A 17008-nucleotide genomic window follows, 5' to 3' on the forward strand; every position below is an offset into this window, starting at 1 on the left:
TGCCAGTTTTGAAGCATTTTTGTCATGATTTGCACCCCCTCCTCCCCCAATAAAATTAGTTTGTATTATTCTTACTTCCCAACTCTCTTGGAACAAAAATTCTTAGGAAAGCCACTGTCCCTCAATGTTTTCTGTGCCTGGAATCAGGATTTTGGGGCCAGATACAGCCCTAGCCTCCGGGTGTGTGGGTTATCCATCTCCCTATCCCCCAGCTGCGGTTTGTTTTCCCATACTGGGACTAGTGTGGAATCTCCTCTTCCCCGGGTGTCTGGATGGCATGTCAACAGCCCTGCAGCCAGTCACTAAAGTCATTGACTGGCTGCAGCACCGGCTAAGACCTTAACTCACCAATGGGAACAGCAGAGAGTCAGTGCTGGACCTGGGGATGGTGAGTAAGCCTCATGCTATAATATACCTATTTTGTGCCTTACTCACCCTCCTCAGGTCTGATACAAAGTCTCTGCTGCTGTATACACACAACCGGGGGACATCGCTTTTCCAAAACAAAAAAAAATTTACCGAATCCCCAACTGTTTCTACATATGTTAAACACTGGTTGTATGACAATAATATCAGCTGTCTCCCCTTATAGAGATCTAGGAACCAAAAAATGTATACTAAACTCCTAGGAACCAATTAATCTATACTTTGTTTCCTACAAGACAACAATATGTGAAGGACACAGAAGGACCGACTGCGAAGGCCCCCTTCAGTGTGCCCTTAGACTGCCTGCCCGGAATGCCGCTCTTTGATTGGCTGACAGTTGACAGGCGCAGTTAGGACCCCAATCTCTCCCAGTTGCAGTGACATTGCCTCAGCCCCATACAGAGCGGTGAGATGAGTGCCGGGCTCGGGCGCCTGCTCTCCTCCGGGGTCGGGAGATGTCGGACCGGCTGGTGGCGGGGTCTGTCATGTGGGAGCGGGGCCCGTCAGGTGAGGACTGTGCAGTGTGTGGCAGGCTTGTCAGAAGTGACCACAGCTCACCTATAGACGTGCATTGTCTTCCTGACACCTAAGCTTACTGTCTTTGCATTGTGACATTATCTGTGTACAGAGGCTGACAGCCGGATACCTCTCATTGCTGAGGGTTTGCTACAATTGCACGGAGTCCTGGCAATTATCTGCAGCCAGAACCTTAAAGTGACACCTGATACGTTGTAACAAACCCTCTGCCGCAGCGCTGAGCTCACAAAAGGACTATCTAGATTGGAAGCAACTGTAGCAAACCCTCAGCTGTGCAGGGGTGCAACTGAATATTTCGACGCTCTATGGAGTGCGTGGCCTGGTCTTGGCCTAAAAATGGGGATTTGTTGCACCATTTTTAGCAAACTCCTTTATATTTCATCCATCAAGTTAATGGAGGTAGTGACATTGGTTAGGCTACTTTCACACATCAGGTTTTTTCCAACAGGCAGGATCCTGCTATTTGCTAAAAAACCAGATCTGGCGTAAATTTTGGAGAACTGAAGAAATGGATCTGTTTTTCTGCCGGATCCATCTAGCAGGTTTATATCTGTTTCCTGGGGGCTGGCCAATGGGATCTGAGCATGCGCAGACTTAAAAAAACGGATCTGGTGGCCGGATCCGTCTTTTTCTGGATCTGGCGCTCATAGGCTTCCATTATAGCAAAAAACCGGAAGGGCCGGATCCAGCGCTGCCCGGTTTTTCGCTGCAGACAAAAAACGCTACTAGAGATGTTTTTTTTCCAGAAGCCGGAATGAAACATTTAGCCGGATCCGGTGAAAACCAGAAGAAACGGAAGGCCATGTGGCACGATACGGCGCTAATACAATTCAATGAGAGAAAACTGGATCTGGCAGCAGCTTTCACCGGATCCGGTTTTTTAACAAATAGCCGGATCCTGCCTGTCAGACAAAACCTGATGTGTGAAAGTAGCCTTAACGAGTCGCTGCCTTAGGTTTCTACGGGCAGATACAGAGTCTGAGTCTGTACACCGCTAACCCCTCTTCTCTACGGAGAGTTGAGCGCAAAGCTCGTCTGATCTCTTCTGCTGTCAGAGATCGATACGGGGTTCACAACACCCGGACTCCCCTCACCAATCAAAACTTCTGAAATGTCAGCTACACTTTGTAGGGTCCGTCCCCTCTTCATAGACGGATATTGTCAGATATTATCACTTTTGTTTACAGCCCGTTGCCTAGGAAACCGATCACCGCTGTTGTCTAGCCTGTAAGCGCTTGGCCAGGATTAGGAAACAACCGCGTTCTGCTACTTCAAAATAGCGCTTACTAGCTCAATAGAGAAGTGCTTGTAAACACTGCACGTTATGCTTCATAGCAACAGCGGTAGTCGGTCTCCAATGCAACAAGATGAAAAGAAAAGTGAAAATATCTAAAACACAAATGCAAATTTTCTTAAGCAGTAAATTGCTAAATTACTTGTATTTTACAAGAACTATCGATTTATGAAGTTGGGAATTAACCCTTTAAGAAAACAAAACCCAAGTGCAGCTATGGGTTTAGGCTGCTGCTATAAGGGAACTCCTTTTTCTTCTTATTGCTACCCCAAAGAAGACTGATCCTTGTTCTTTTCTGTTGCAGTATCTTAGAGGAAGCCTGGCGTTACATCAGAACCCCCAATGGAGGCCGTCACCGATGTTATCATTCACCGGCTCTAAACCTTATAGAGGTATATAACATGTCACTGATATTAATAAGGAAAATAAACTTTAAAGGGCATGTGCAAAATAAAAAATCAAAATTTGTGTTGCCATTTATTGCAATTAAATCCTTTTGAAGTTAAAGGTAACGAGCTGCAATACCGAACGCAACCTGCCGACTGGTGTGGCGCTGTGTTTGGGGAAAAAAATGCTGATCTATCAATTTTTTTAATTGCGCCTATTATTTAATATCTGTTTTCTTCCCAATATGTCATGCTGATCCTGAGACCACTAACGGTCATTCAAACTCTACAGCAGGCAGAAGCGCTGAGCTCATACATGTACCTGCAGGTAAAGCATTGTACAGGCTCAGTAGAGAGCCAATGAGTCTTCACTCCACTCTTTGTTCTGGCTCATAGACTTTCTAATGAACATACTGGGCACATACTTGTGCCAGAGGTCATCGCTTCTTCCTACTCAGCATTTTTTTTTTTTTTTTTAAGCAACTGGTGGGAGTCTCGGCAGGACCTATATCCCCACTGAATTCCAGGACACATAAGGAAGAGAGAAGATAATAAATAACATGATAGGTGCCCTATAGTCTCGGACAATACCTTTAATATTGATCTTGTCCATTGTACCACACGTCTAGGAGACTTAGCAGCGACTTGGAAGTAGTCATTTCTTCCTTGGATGCTGGGTTTTATGATTGCATTGTTGCTTTCTCTCTTCCTTTCCTCTGGAATTCTTGTTTTTGATGTGATGTGCATTCCCATTACAGACAAGGAATCGGGTTCACAAGGCAAAGGCGGGAACAGCGGTAAAAAGGATGGAAGTAGGAAAGAGCCCGGCTGGTGGAAGCGAGTGCAGAAGGTGCGTCCATCTGTCATTATGCAACACAAAATAACCACATAACCCTGCACAGGTAGCAGTCACCCAGATGTGTCTGCCGGTCCTTCCCGTGAGCAGCAACTCTAATACAGAAGTGTAGGTGTAATACAAATACAAGTCATCCCCAATCCTCTTTCTGCAGGAAAAGTTGATTGTAGTGGTACACCACTGGTCGCAAACACGGGGTTGGTGTTTCCCAATTGTGTGCAGTATTAGTCACTACATTCTTTGTTTATGTGACTGGATGAGGTCACCGAGTACACTGCTTGCAGACACTGAATGGTGACTTGGTGCACATGCTTGACCACCACTTTAATAAATCGGAGACATGATAATCCCAGCGATCATACAATTTGTCACCTACCCCGTGGAAAGGTAATGTTCATGGTCCAATCCGTTTAAGCATCTGCCGCTGATGGACGGTGATCAAATCTATCCTTGTAGGATTATACATAAGGCTTCCAAATCAAGAAATGAAAACTTTGTTTCTTATTATTTGGGGTCAGGTTATTGTTGATATTTCTCTTTAAAACCAAAATTATGGAGACGGATTTGGTATTAATGATGCCAGAGGCGAACACTCCAGGTAATCGGCATCGACTCCCAAATATTAACATTTGTTCCTCTTGATTTGTAACTACAGGGCGAATTCCCATGGGATGATAAAGATTTCCGCAGCCTTATGTTCCTCGCAGCCGGACTGGTCACCGGTTTTGCAGTTTTTTACCTTAGAGACTCGGGAAAGGAAATTAGTTGGAAGGAGTTTGTCCATCTCTACCTGGAAAGAGGGCTGGTAAGTGCCAGCGAATCCGGCGTGTCTGGCTCTTGTGGCATGTGGGCAGGTTGATGTATTTGTCTACTTTCGTCCATAGGGAAATTCACTTATTATAAGGATGGAGATAAGTAGCTGCTTACATTGCACCATTTATCTTCAGAGGAGATACACTTATACAACATAAAATCGATCCTTGTTTTGTTCTGTCACATTCATTGCAGGTTTGATTTTTGTGATATTTCCCGGGGTCCATCAATAAATATCTGCCCATATTTATGTTATATAGGGGCTATAATTATTTTAGACTGCTCATTTATCAAGAAGACTTTGCCAGCCCTTTCTGAGTAGCACTATCCTCTCAAGACTGATTCAGGCATCGACAAAAGTAGAGCTAAGAGGATGCTGGACACCTCCTGCACTGATTATCTTTGGAGATACACTAAATTACGACAGGTAAAAACGTAACTGATATGATGATTTTTATTTCTCTTCACTGCAGGTTGGTCGGCTAGAAATTGTCAATAAGCAATATGTAAAAGTGATTCCTGCGCATGGGGCCTCCACCGAGGTAATAACACCGATCATCCAACCTGCCGCCGATGGCAAGTTTCCAGCTGTAACATTCGGCACTCTGCTTCCAGCACGTGAAGTGGATTTTATTAGTCTGTCTTTGTATAATCCCAATTTCCAAATTGTTAGGAAGCAGAGTAAAATGTAAAGAAAACAAGAATGCAATGATTTGGAAATCTCTTACTGCCATATTTTATTGACAGCAGAACAAAGGGCTCTGATCAGAAATTCAATTTTGGACATTTTTCCATCTAATTTGAAAAAATTAACTTATTATTGAAAATGATGGCAGCGACACATCTGTTATGCCTGGGCTGTGTCTTCTTTTTACAACAGTCTGTAAATGTCTGGGAAGTGAAGAGACAATTGCTGAAGTTTTGGGCGCAGTCAGACCGCCATATAAATCGGAAAACAATGCATGGACTGGCTGGTGGCTCTCTCAACCTGAACGTCACAGCTGTTTAAAAATGCATGCTGTTTTCACACTCGGGTCGGGATAGCTGCCGGCCAGTCTGAGCATTGCATTCTGATCTCTGATTTATATAGTTGTTTGACTGCGCTTGTTGGGAGAAGAATGTTAACCCATTCTTGTCTGATGTCAGATTTTCGCTGATCCTCAGTCCGGGGTCTTTGCATGATTTTTCCTTTCATAATGCACCAAATATTTCTGTTGGTGAAACATCTGGACTGTAGGTGACCAGTTCATCACCTGCACTCTTCTGTGGAGCCATGCTATTGTGATGGGTACATTAAGTGGTTTACCCTTGTCTCAATTAAATATGCAAGATCTTCCCTGAAATTGAACAACATCTGCTCCATCCAGACAATGTTTAACACCTCTATGTAATGCTCAGCATCGATAGTGCCTCTCATGTGTAAGCTTCCCCTGTCATAGGCACTAATGCAGCACCATACATCAGAGAAGCAGAACTATGTGCTGATAACAAGCTGGATGGTCCCTCTCCACGATAACGAGCTGGATGGTCCCTCTCCACGATAACGAGCTGGATGGTCCCTCTCCACGATAACCAGCTGGATGGTCCCCCCTCCATGATAACAGGGCTGTGGAGGTGGAGTCGGAGCTCATTTTGGTGGAGTCGGTATAAAATGGACCGACTCCTAAAATGTATAATAAATTGGGTACAGTAGTTCAATGCAGAATGTGCTGAATATTTTTTCATAGGAATTTGGGAAAGTTATGAAATGTTCTATTCCTGATCTAAGGCTACATTCACACACAGCGTTTTTGCTGTGCTTTTTGAGGATATGTTTTTCAGCTTCAAAAGCAGATCAGATTTTTAACCCCTTCATGACCCAGCCTATTTTGACCTTAATGACCTGGCCATTTTTTGCAATTCTGACCAGTGTCCCTTTATGAGGTAATAACTCTGGAACGCTTCAACGCATCTTAGCGATTCTGAGATTGTTTTTTCGTGACATATTGGGCTTCATGTTAGTGGTAAACTTAGGTCGATAATTTTTGCGTTTATTTGTGAAAAAAACAGAAATTTGGCGAAAATTTCGCAATTTTCAAATTTTGAATTTTTATTCTGTTAAACCAGAGAGTGATGTAACACAAAATAGTTACTAAATAACATTTCCCACATGTCTACTTTACATCAGCACAATTTTGGAAACAATTTTTTTTTTTGTTAGGAAGTTATAAGGGTTAAAAGTTGACCAGCGATTTCTCATTTTTACAACAATATTTACAAAACCATTTTTCTCGTTCGCCTTATTGGGGGACACAGAGACCTTGGGTGTATGCTGCTGCCACTAGGAGGCTGACACTATGCACAAAAAAAGTTAGCTCCTCCTCCGCAGTGTACACCCCACCGACCGGCAGAGAATTCCTCAGTTAGTGAGAAAGCAGTAGGAGAAGTAACAGAATAGGTTGACAACATAAACTCAACTGTAACCATTCAACCAAAGTAAGAACAGGAGCTGTAAAACATGGGAGGGTGCTGTGTCCCCCAATGAAGGCTCCGAGAAACAGATTTTACGGTAAGCAACCCAAAAATCCTGTTTTCTCGTTCGCCTTATTGGGGGACACAGAGACCTTGGGACGTCCCAAAGCAGTCCCTGGGGTGGGAAACAAACTTCCATCAGGCCAGCGGACTCACCACCGCGGCCTGCAGAATCCGTCTACCTAGGCTGGCGTCCGCCGAAGCGTAGGTGTGGACTCTGTAGAATTTCACAAACGTGTGAACCGATGACCATGTTGCAGCTTTGCAAAGCTGCAGTGCGGAAGCTCTGTGGCGCACCGCCCAGGAGGCACCCACTGCCCGAGTAGAGTGGGCCCTGATACCTGAAGGGGCTCCGCGACGCTTAACACGGTAGGCTTCCAGGATAGCCGATCTGATCCAGCGAGCAATGGTGGCCTTTGACGCCGGGTGACCTTTCCGCGCTCCATCAGGGATAATGAAAAGAGACTCTGTCTTTCGCAAGGAAGTCGTCCTAGACTTTGAACCCCCCAGGTGCTTCACAAATTGATCGGTAAAAAAAAAAAAAGTACTTTTTTTTCACAAAAATTTTCTTTTGGTCTCAGTTTTTTCATTTTCACATGGGCAACAGGATAAAATGGATCCTAAAATGTGTTGGGCAATTTCTCCTGAGTGCACAGATATCTTATATGTGGTCATAAACCACTGTTCGGGCGCACGGCAGGGTCCGTAAGTGAAGGAGCGCTATTTGACTTTTTGAATGGAAAATTCGCTCCAATCGTTATCGGACACCATGTCGCGTTTGGAGAGCCCCTGTGTACCTAAACATTGGAGCTCCCCCACAAGTGACACCATTTTGGAAACTAGACCCCTTAAGGAACTTATCTAGATGTGTAGGGAGCACTTTGAACCCCCAAGTGCTTCACAAAAGTTTATAACGTAGAGCAGTGAAAATAAAAAATCATTTTTTTTCCTCAAAAAAGATTTTTTAGCACGCTATTTTTTTTCACAAGGGTAACAGGAGAAATTGGACCACAAAAGTTGTTGTCCAGTTTGTCCTGAGTACGCTGGTACCCCATATGTGGGGGGGAACCACTGTTTGGGCGCACGGCAGGGCTCAGAAGGGAAGGAGTGCCATTTGACTTTTTGAAATGAAAATTAGCTCCATTCGTTAGCGGACACCATGTCGTGTTTGGAGAGCCCCTGTGTGCCTAAACTTTAGAGCTCCCCCACAAATGACCCCAGTATGGAAACTAGACCCCCTAAGGAACTTATCTAGATGCATAGTGAGCACTTTGAACCCCCAGGTGCTTCACAGAAGTTTATAACGCAGAGCCGTGAAAATAAAAAAATATATTTTTTTCTTAAAAATATTTTTAGTCCGCAATTTTTTATTTTCACAGGGGTACCAGGATAAATTGGACCCCAAAAGTTGTTGTACAGTTAGTCCTGAGTACACTGGTACCCCATATGTGGGGAGGACCACTGTATGGGCACACGTCGGGGCTCAGCAGGGAAGTAGTGACATTTTGAAATGCTGACTTTGATGGCATGGTCTGAGGGTGTCATGTTACATTTGCAGAGCCCCTGTGTGCCTAAACAGTAGAAACCCCCGGCATGTGACCTCATTTTGGAAACTAGACCCCCCAAGGAACTTATCTAGATGTGTGGTGAGCACCTTGAACCCCCAAGTGCTTCACAGAAGTTTATAACGCAGAGCCGTGAAAATAAAAAATCATTTTTTTTCCTCAAAAAAAAAAAAGATTTTTAGCCCGCAATTTTTTTTCACAACAGTAACAGGATGAATTGGACCCCAAAAGTTGTTGTACAGTTTGTCCTGAGTACGCTGGTACCCCATATGTGGGGGGAACCACTGTTTGGGCACACGTCAGGGCTCGGAAGGGAAGTAGTGACATTTTGAAATGCTGACTTTGATGGCATGGTCTGCGGGCATCATGTTACATTTGCAGAGCCCTTGATGTACCTAAACTGTGGAAACCCCCCACAAGTGACCCCATTTTGGAAACTAGACCCCATAAGGAAGTTGCCTAGATGTGTGGTGAGCACACTGAACCCCCAAGTGCTTCACAGAAGATTATAACGCAGAGCCATGAAAATAAAAAATAATTTTTTTTTCCTCAAAAAATGATTTTTTAGCTCGCAATTTTTTATTTTCACAAGGGTAACAGGAGAAATTGGACCCCAAAAGTTGTTGTCCAATTTGTCCTGAGTACGCTGATACCCCATATGTGGGAGAAAACTATTGTATGGGCACACGTCAGGGCTCGGAATGGAAGTAGTGACGTTTTGAAATGCAGACTTTGATGGAATAGTCTGCGGTCGTAATTACGTTTGCAAAGCCCCTGATGTGCCTAAACAGTGGAAACCCCCCACAAGTGACCCCATTTTGGAAACTAGACCTTCCAAGGAACGTATGTAAGATGTGTTGTGAGCACTTTGAACCCCCAAGTGCTTCACAGAAGTTTATAATGCAGACGTGAAAATGAAAAAAACATTTTTTTCCACAAAAATAATATTTTAGCCACCAATTTTTTATTTTCCCAAGGGTAACACGGGAAATTAGTCCCCAAAAGTTGTTGTGCAATTTTTCCTGAGTACGCTGATACCCCATATGTTGGGGTAAACCACTGTTTGGGCACATGTCAGGGCTTGGAAGGGAGGGTGCACCGTTTGACTTTTTGAACGCAAAATTGGCTGGAATCAATGGTTGCACCATGTCGCGTTTGGAGACCCCCTGATGTGCCTAAACAGTGGAAACTCCTTAATTCTAACTCCAACCCTAACCCCAACACACCCCTAACCACAGCCCTAACCCTAACACATCCCTAATTCCAACCCTAACCCTAATTCCAACCCTAACCCTAATTCCAACCCTAACCCTAATTCCAACCCTAACCCTAATTCCAACCCTAACCCTCTTTCCAATCCTAACCCTAACCCTCTTTCCAACCCTAACCCTCTTTCCAACCCTAACCCTCTTTCCAACCCTAACCCTCTTTCCAACCCTAACCCTCTTTCCAACCCTAACCCTCTTTCCAACCCTAACCCTCTTTTCAACCCTAACCCTCTTTTCAACCCTAACCCTAATGGAAAAATAAAAATATTTTCTTTACTTTATTAGTTGTGCCTACCTATGGGGGTGATAATCGGGGGGTTTATTTACTTTTTCTTTCATTTTGATCACTGTGAGAGTGATCAAAAATAAAGAATGGAATCTGCAGCCGGCAGATTCGGGCGGGCGCACTGCGCATGCACCCGCCATTTTCAAGATGGCGGCGCCCATGAACCGGACCCGCCGGACACCGGGAGCGACAGGGGGACTTAGAAGGTGCCGGGGGAGGTGAGAGGGGGTTATCGGAAGCTGGTGGGGAGCAGAGGGAATGGGAGGGGGGCAGATCGCCGCTGTCATTCAGTTGCGGGGGGGCGATCGCCGGTGGGGGGGGGGGGTGGAATCGGTGTCTCCAGCCATGTCCGATGCTACAGCAGCATCGGCCATGGCTGGATTGTAATATTTCATCAATTTTCATTGATGAAATATTACTATCGCTCTGATTGGCTGTTTCACTTTTAACAGCCAATCAGAGTGATCATAGCCACGTGGGGGCGAAGCCACGCCCCCTGTGGCGAAGAACAAAGCCCCCTGTATCTGCGGGTCGGGTGACCTTTCAGTGACCTAGGTCACCCGACCCGCAGCGGGGCTTTAAAGTCATGACGCCACATAGGCATCATGGGTCGTTCTGGCACAACTTTTCATGACGCCTACGTGGCGTCAAAGGTCGTGAAGGGGTTAAAAAACCGCATCACCTGAAAGGTTTTTGAGCTCATAATGTTTTCAATAGCAAAAGCAGATTAGAAATCTGCTCCATCCATTTATCCATATCTGTCTGTCCATATCTTATCTGTACCAAAAACAATGAAAGCCGGATAGCACAGAGACTAATGGGCCTGTCACACTAAGCGATATCGCTGTGTCTGATACTTACAACCCGCTCCCCCGCTGGTTATCGCTGATCGCGCGAGATCAGGCTGGACTGTTTCTCGTCGTCAGCTTCCTGCGGCGCTTCCTGCTGTGACGACGAGCGACGTGTGGACGCGGGCGGGAGGACGCAGGATCGCCTGGTGTGACAGGTAAGTAGCGATCCCCGTCCCCAGCGATGTCGCTGGTGAGATCTGCCTGTGTGGCAGCTCACTAGCGACCACTTAGCGATGTACCAGCGATCCTGACCGCGTCATATCACTGGTCGGGATCGCTGGTACATCGCTAAGTGTGACAGTACCTTTACACTCTTGTGTTTTGTTTTGTTTTTAGCACCAGTCAGGGACACCTCATAGCTGCCCAAAAGGACGCCCAGGACAGGCATTGCTCGTCTTCAGTAACACATCAACATCAATTGATAGTTGGAATAAATAGACTGCATTCACCACCACATCTTCTTAAGGTGCAGGCTTTATTTTCAAGTGTAGGGGTGTGCAGTATGAGGTTCGCAGCAGCTGAGGTGTCAGTGGTGAACTCTAGCACCAGTGAAGCTCCTCCTCCACAGACAAGGGTACAGCACAGACAAGTAAACATATTCAGAAAGAAGGAAGGCACTTACCTCAGAAGAATTGATAGAGTGAACAGGATAACAAGATTAAGGTAATTACTTCTTAAAGCATATTTAAACTTTCAATAAACTGTGCATAAATCAATAGTCCAGTATACTGTATGTTCTCTCTGTATGCTTGATGCTTGTTTGTTTTTTCTTTGAGCTCATATACTTTTGGGAAGCTAGCTTTTATACAGTATACATACAATATACAGGGAAAATACAGCAACAGGATTGATGAGGACTTATATGAGGACTTGTATAGGTATAGAAGCCAAAACATCAAGTTATTAGCTCTGTTATCAGTTTCTTTGTTCCTGGAGAATGATACACAACAAACTTGCTCCCTCCCTCCTCCCCTCTTCATAGACTGTGAAGCATTTAGTGAGCTGTACCCTAATAAGAAAAGCCTTGGAAATTCAAAGTAAAGCTATCTATTAACATATTTTACAAACTTTATATTTGTCATCTGTACTATTGATTTATGCAAAGTTTGTTTTATTTCTATCTAAAATTATACAGTGGGGAAAATATGTATTTGATACATTGTCGATTCCCACCTACAAAGAATGGAGAGGTCTGAAATTTTTAATCATAGGTACACTTCAACTGAGAGAAACAGAATCTACAGGAAATGTCTGACCTCTGTAATTGCAAACAAAGGTTTCTGTACCAAATATATTAAGTTCTGTTTTTCTATTGTATCAAATACGTATTTCATTCAATAAAATGCATATTATTTAAATCATACAATGTGATTTTCTGGATTTTTTTAGTCTGTCTCTCACACGTGAAGTGTACAATTGTAGACCTCTCCATTCTTTGTAGGTGGGAAAACATGCAAAATTGTCAGTGTATCAAATTCTTATTTTCCCCACTGTACATGGTTCCCTGTTCTTGCTGGAATTATAATATACATTATTTTATTTTATAGGACAAAATTATTTTGAGAGTGAATTTATATGATTACAAAATGTCTAAGAAGCTTCCCATGAAGTCAGCTGTATTTGAGCATTTCACAGTGACTCAAGATGAAAAATATTTTGTGTGTCAATGTATGACAAGTGACCCAGAGGAAAACAAATGCTGTGATGCCAAAATCAGCACGTACTCAGGCAGTGATAAAAATGCTCCTACAAAAGCTTCCAATCTAGAAAGACATTTACAACGCTTCCACCCAGAAGTTTTCAAAGCTGTGACTGAGAAAGATAACAGCAGCACCAAGAAACCCGCACCCAGCACTTCCTGCCAGGCAAATGAGGAGGAAAGAGCATCTCAAACATCATTAACAAGATATTTTGTGAGTGACAAAGTTACTGTAACAATGACAGCAGATATGTTTAAAAGACAGCTCATACAGCTTGTTGTGAAGGACGGTGTACCATTATCACTATTTGCACGACCAGCTTTTAATGGAGAAATGGCCCGCAAACTTGGTGTTTCTCTGGAAAGAGAAAGTATTAGAAAATTAGTGATTGAAGAAGCCCTTAAACAAAAGGAAGATCTTAAAAAGACTCTCAAAAGAAACTTCATGTTTCTTAAAATGGATGCCTGCACACGTCACAGAGTGAACTATTTTGCCATCAATGTTCGATATGTTTGTGACAACAAAAAAATTGTTACCAAGACATTGGCAGTAAAAGATACTAAAGCTCAACACAGCAGCCAGTTTCTCCAGGCCTTAGTGGAAAAAGTCCTGCAAGATTACGAACTAAAAAGAACAGGTTCTTGCTATTGTAACGGACAATGCTTCAAACATAAGTACAATTAAACTGATGAATGAGGGTAATGAACAACAGCTAGAAGAAAATTTAGGATTCAGTATTTTTGAGATGGAAGGCCATAGTGCTGTTCATGTAACTGAGGAACTAACAGATATTACTACAGAACAGCAAAATTATACTTTAGAAATAGATGATCTTGTTGAAGGTGTTTCAAAACACTTTCCTATTCATCACATGCGTTGTGTTGTGCACACGCTGCAGCTGGCAATAAGAGATAGTCTGCAAGAGGGACATGCTGGAAATCACATTGGAAAAGTGAGGAAATTGGCTATTGCCGCCAGAACCCCTAAAATTGATTCCATCTTGAAGAGACGTGCTGGGAACGGGGCAATTGTTGATCAAGCCACTCGGTGGGGCAGCACATATTTAATGATTGAGCAATTGCTTGAACTAAAACCGTTTCTTACAGATATGGCGAACCCTCCTCGGGTAACCCTAAATGAAGGTCAATGGACACAGGTGGCTGAATTGAAGGAATTGCTTAACCACCCATTTACTGTGACTAAAAAATTACAAGCTGAGGATTTAACTCCTGGCATTTTCATAAGGGAGTGGAAGAACTTGCTATTTTGCTTTTCCCAAAGAGGAGGTTTAATCGCAGATGGCATTTCTGCTTCAATGAAATGGAGAGAGACACAGCTATTGGAAAATAAAATTTTTCTGGCAGCTGTTTATGTGGACCCAAGTCAACAGCTTACTAAAGGAAAAGAAGCTCTGACTAAGGTAGCAGTTAGGATGAGTGGCCTACAGGAGGACTGCCAGGCGCAAGAGGACTTTGGTCCTGACAGTGCTACCTACTGCTGCCATATCTTCATCCTCATCAGATGAGGAGTTTGACTTTGACAAGTATTTGGATGACATGGAGCAGGCAAAGTGTTGCCGCAAGGAAAAAAGACTTCACTCCGTCTCCTATAGCAAGCACATTAACCATATTTCAGCAAAATGTTTCACTTGCTCTCAAAGAAATAGAAAAATTCAACCGCTCATCAAAACTAACTGTGCATGAGGCAATTCCTTTATACCCGGAAATTGTTAGAGATGTTCCCATGTGGTTACGGCTTTGCCTCCAACCCAAGTTAGTGTAGAGAGGTTGTTCTCTGGCTTTAAAATTATTAGGTCAGATTTGAGGTCATCTATGAAGGAGGATCTGATGGAGGCAATTCGATTTCTTAGAACAAATTCACAGACTGCACAAATGTTATTTAGTATGTTTTTGTTGAAAACTGTTTTTTGCCACTTACATAGTTTATTACACAGTGTTATATATGCAATCGATATTACATAGTGTATTAGATATTTACAATTTATTACAGTTTTTTGTGTTCTAAAGTTGTATTCCAATAAATATATATTATGTTCTATCTAAATATCTTTATTATTGTATCATAAAAATGATTAAGTGTCTGATGTTCACAGTGTACTACAATAAATTTTTCACTTGAATATAAGCAATATATGTGGGAGTCGGTGTAAGGGAAATTGAGGAGTCTGAGTCGCAGGTTTGGCTTACCGACTCCACAGCCCTGCATGATAACGAGGTGGATGGTCCCCCTCCACGATAACGAGCTGGATGGTCCCCCTCCACGATAACGAGCTGGATGGTCCCCCTCCACGATAACGAGCAGGATGGTCCCCCTCCACAATAACGAGCTGGATGGTCCCTCCCCAAACTGAGTCCGCAGAACACTGCATCCATGGTTTCCATAAGGAATTTTTCATTTTGATTCCTCTGACCACAGAACAGTTTTCCATTTTGGCTCCGTCCACTGTGAATTAGCTTTGGCCTTGAGGGAGACAGCAGCATTTTTGGGTTGTGGCGATTTACTAATTCTTCTTTGCATGATGGAGCTTTCACTCGTATTTGTGGATTGTACGGCGACCTGTGTTCAGTCACAAATATCTGGATTACTCCTGAGCCCCTGCTGTGATTTACATGACTGCATCATTTCTGTAATTAATTGAGGGCCGAGAGATCACGAGTATCCAATATTGACTGTCTGCCTTGTCCCTTGTGCATGTGCATTTCTTCAGAATCTCTTGATGATATTACGTGCTGTAGATTCAAAGTCTTCGCAACTTTACTTTTAGGCACATTTTTCGGGAAATTGTCCCACAATTAGATGCAATTGTTCACGTATTTTTGAACCTCTGACTATCTTTGTTTCTGGGAGACTCTGCCTCTCTAACCCTTTCTTTTAAAAATTAATCCCCAGATTGTTTTCGCTAGCACCTCTTACATTTCAAGCTATTTGTAAATCATGTTCCAACTTTTTTGGAGATGTGTCGTTGCCATCAATTTCTAAAAGTTTATTTTTTTTCAAATGAAATGGAAAAATGTCCAACTTTCAACTTCTGGGTTATCTGTTAGGGGGGAATAAAATATAGTGATAAGAAATTTCCCAAACATTACATTCTTGTTTTCTTTAACATTTTGCTCAGCGGCCCAATTTTTTAGTCTGTGACATTTCACATACAATCCTTCTGTAAATTTCAGGCACAAGCTTGGTTTAATATCGGCAGTGTGGACAGCTTTGAGCGCAATCTGGAGATGGCACAGCAGGATCTGGGGATCGAACCGGCTGATCGTATCACTGTTGTATATAGCACAGAAAGCGATGGGTGAGTTCATAGATTGGATACAAAATGGGGGGGGAATGAAAGCACCTGGCAATTTACTAAATCATGTCTGGTAAATAATGAATTCTTATAAAGAAAACTTCAGTTTGCCTTTTTCTTCATTTCATCATGTGGCTGAAAACACAGAACAATAGATAACATAAAAGCTACCGTATTTTTCGGACTATAAGACGCACTTTTTTCCTCCAAAAATGTGTAGGAAAATGGGGAGAATCTTATAGTCCGGATGTACCAGCTCTGGCTGTGGTGTGGAGGTGGGGGAGTGGTTTCGGCAGAGCAGTGGGTCACAGAAGCAGGAGCTGGCTGCTGCACTAACTTCTGTGCTCACTGCTACAGAGAAATTACTATTGACTGCATTCCATGCCCATAGGCGTGGAGGGCAATGAATATTAATTTCTCCTTCGTCTCATTGGGGGACACAGAGACTGTGGGTGTATGCTACTGCCGTCTGGAGGCTGACACTAGGTATACAAAAAACAAGTTAGCTCCTCCTCCGCCACATACACCCTCGCCCCGGTACCGGGCGGAAACCAGTTTTATGCTTAGTGTCTTTGGAGGCACACGCAGTCTGGAGTTCTCCAGACTATTTTTTTTTTTTTTTTTTTAATTCCTTTTCGGTTCTCTCGCTATGAAGAGGAGACAGGGGCGACGGATCCTATAGAAAGGGTCCGATCTCCCCAAACCAACAACGGGCGAGCACGCGTTGAGCATCGCTCCGCGTATCCTTTCCCGCACCGAGGGACATCTCTGGTACTTTTCCCCAGACATCTATTTTTTCCGTGTTTATTATTTTTTGAAGATGAGACAGGGGCAACGCATCCTATTGAAAGGATCCGATTTCCCCAAACCAGCAACGGGCGAGTATCCCTCCACGTTTTTCTCTCCCGCAACGTGGGACATTATGCCAGACTTAGCCCTGTCCACCCCTAGGTATGGAAACCATGGGCTTGCACAGTGGCACAAGACTAGTCTGTGCGCCCCCACTGCTCCACCAACGCTAGACGGCGGTGCTGCATGGCGGCGGACGGTCCCTCTCCTCGCCCCTGCTGGGCAGACGGAGTTAGGGTGCCTGCACCGTCCACGGAGCAAAATACCCGGTAAGTTTTTGCAGCTGGGGAGGGCTCTGGGCAAGGAGTAGGAGTAGGAGCCAGGTACCGCGCCCCTCGCTCCTCGCTCGCCCC

The 17008-nt window shown here is 43.8% G+C and overlaps 1 protein-coding gene across 1 annotated transcript in view; it reads left to right on the plus strand.

Annotated features, from left to right (window-relative positions):
* Positions 1–724: 724 nt before the first annotated feature.
* LOC141097011 (mitochondrial inner membrane m-AAA protease component AFG3L1-like) overlaps positions 725–17008 on the plus strand; it is a 41360-nt gene continuing 25076 nt past the window's right edge. Inside the window, exons 1-6 of the mRNA XM_073583988.1 lie at positions 725–933; positions 2562–2649; positions 3402–3493; positions 4155–4304; positions 4786–4854; positions 15685–15809. Of these exons, the coding sequence (XP_073440089.1) occupies positions 838–933; positions 2562–2649; positions 3402–3493; positions 4155–4304; positions 4786–4854; positions 15685–15809 (620 nt within the window). The 5' untranslated portion in view covers positions 725–837. The remainder of the gene's footprint in view (positions 934–2561; positions 2650–3401; positions 3494–4154; positions 4305–4785; positions 4855–15684; positions 15810–17008) is intronic.

Source organism: Dendrobates tinctorius, unplaced genomic scaffold (assembly GCF_039654945.1).
Source record: "Dendrobates tinctorius isolate UK_male_01 unplaced genomic scaffold, ASM3965494v1 ptg000009l, whole genome shotgun sequence".
In the NCBI taxonomy this organism is placed as follows: Eukaryota; Metazoa; Chordata; class Amphibia; order Anura; family Dendrobatidae; genus Dendrobates; species Dendrobates tinctorius.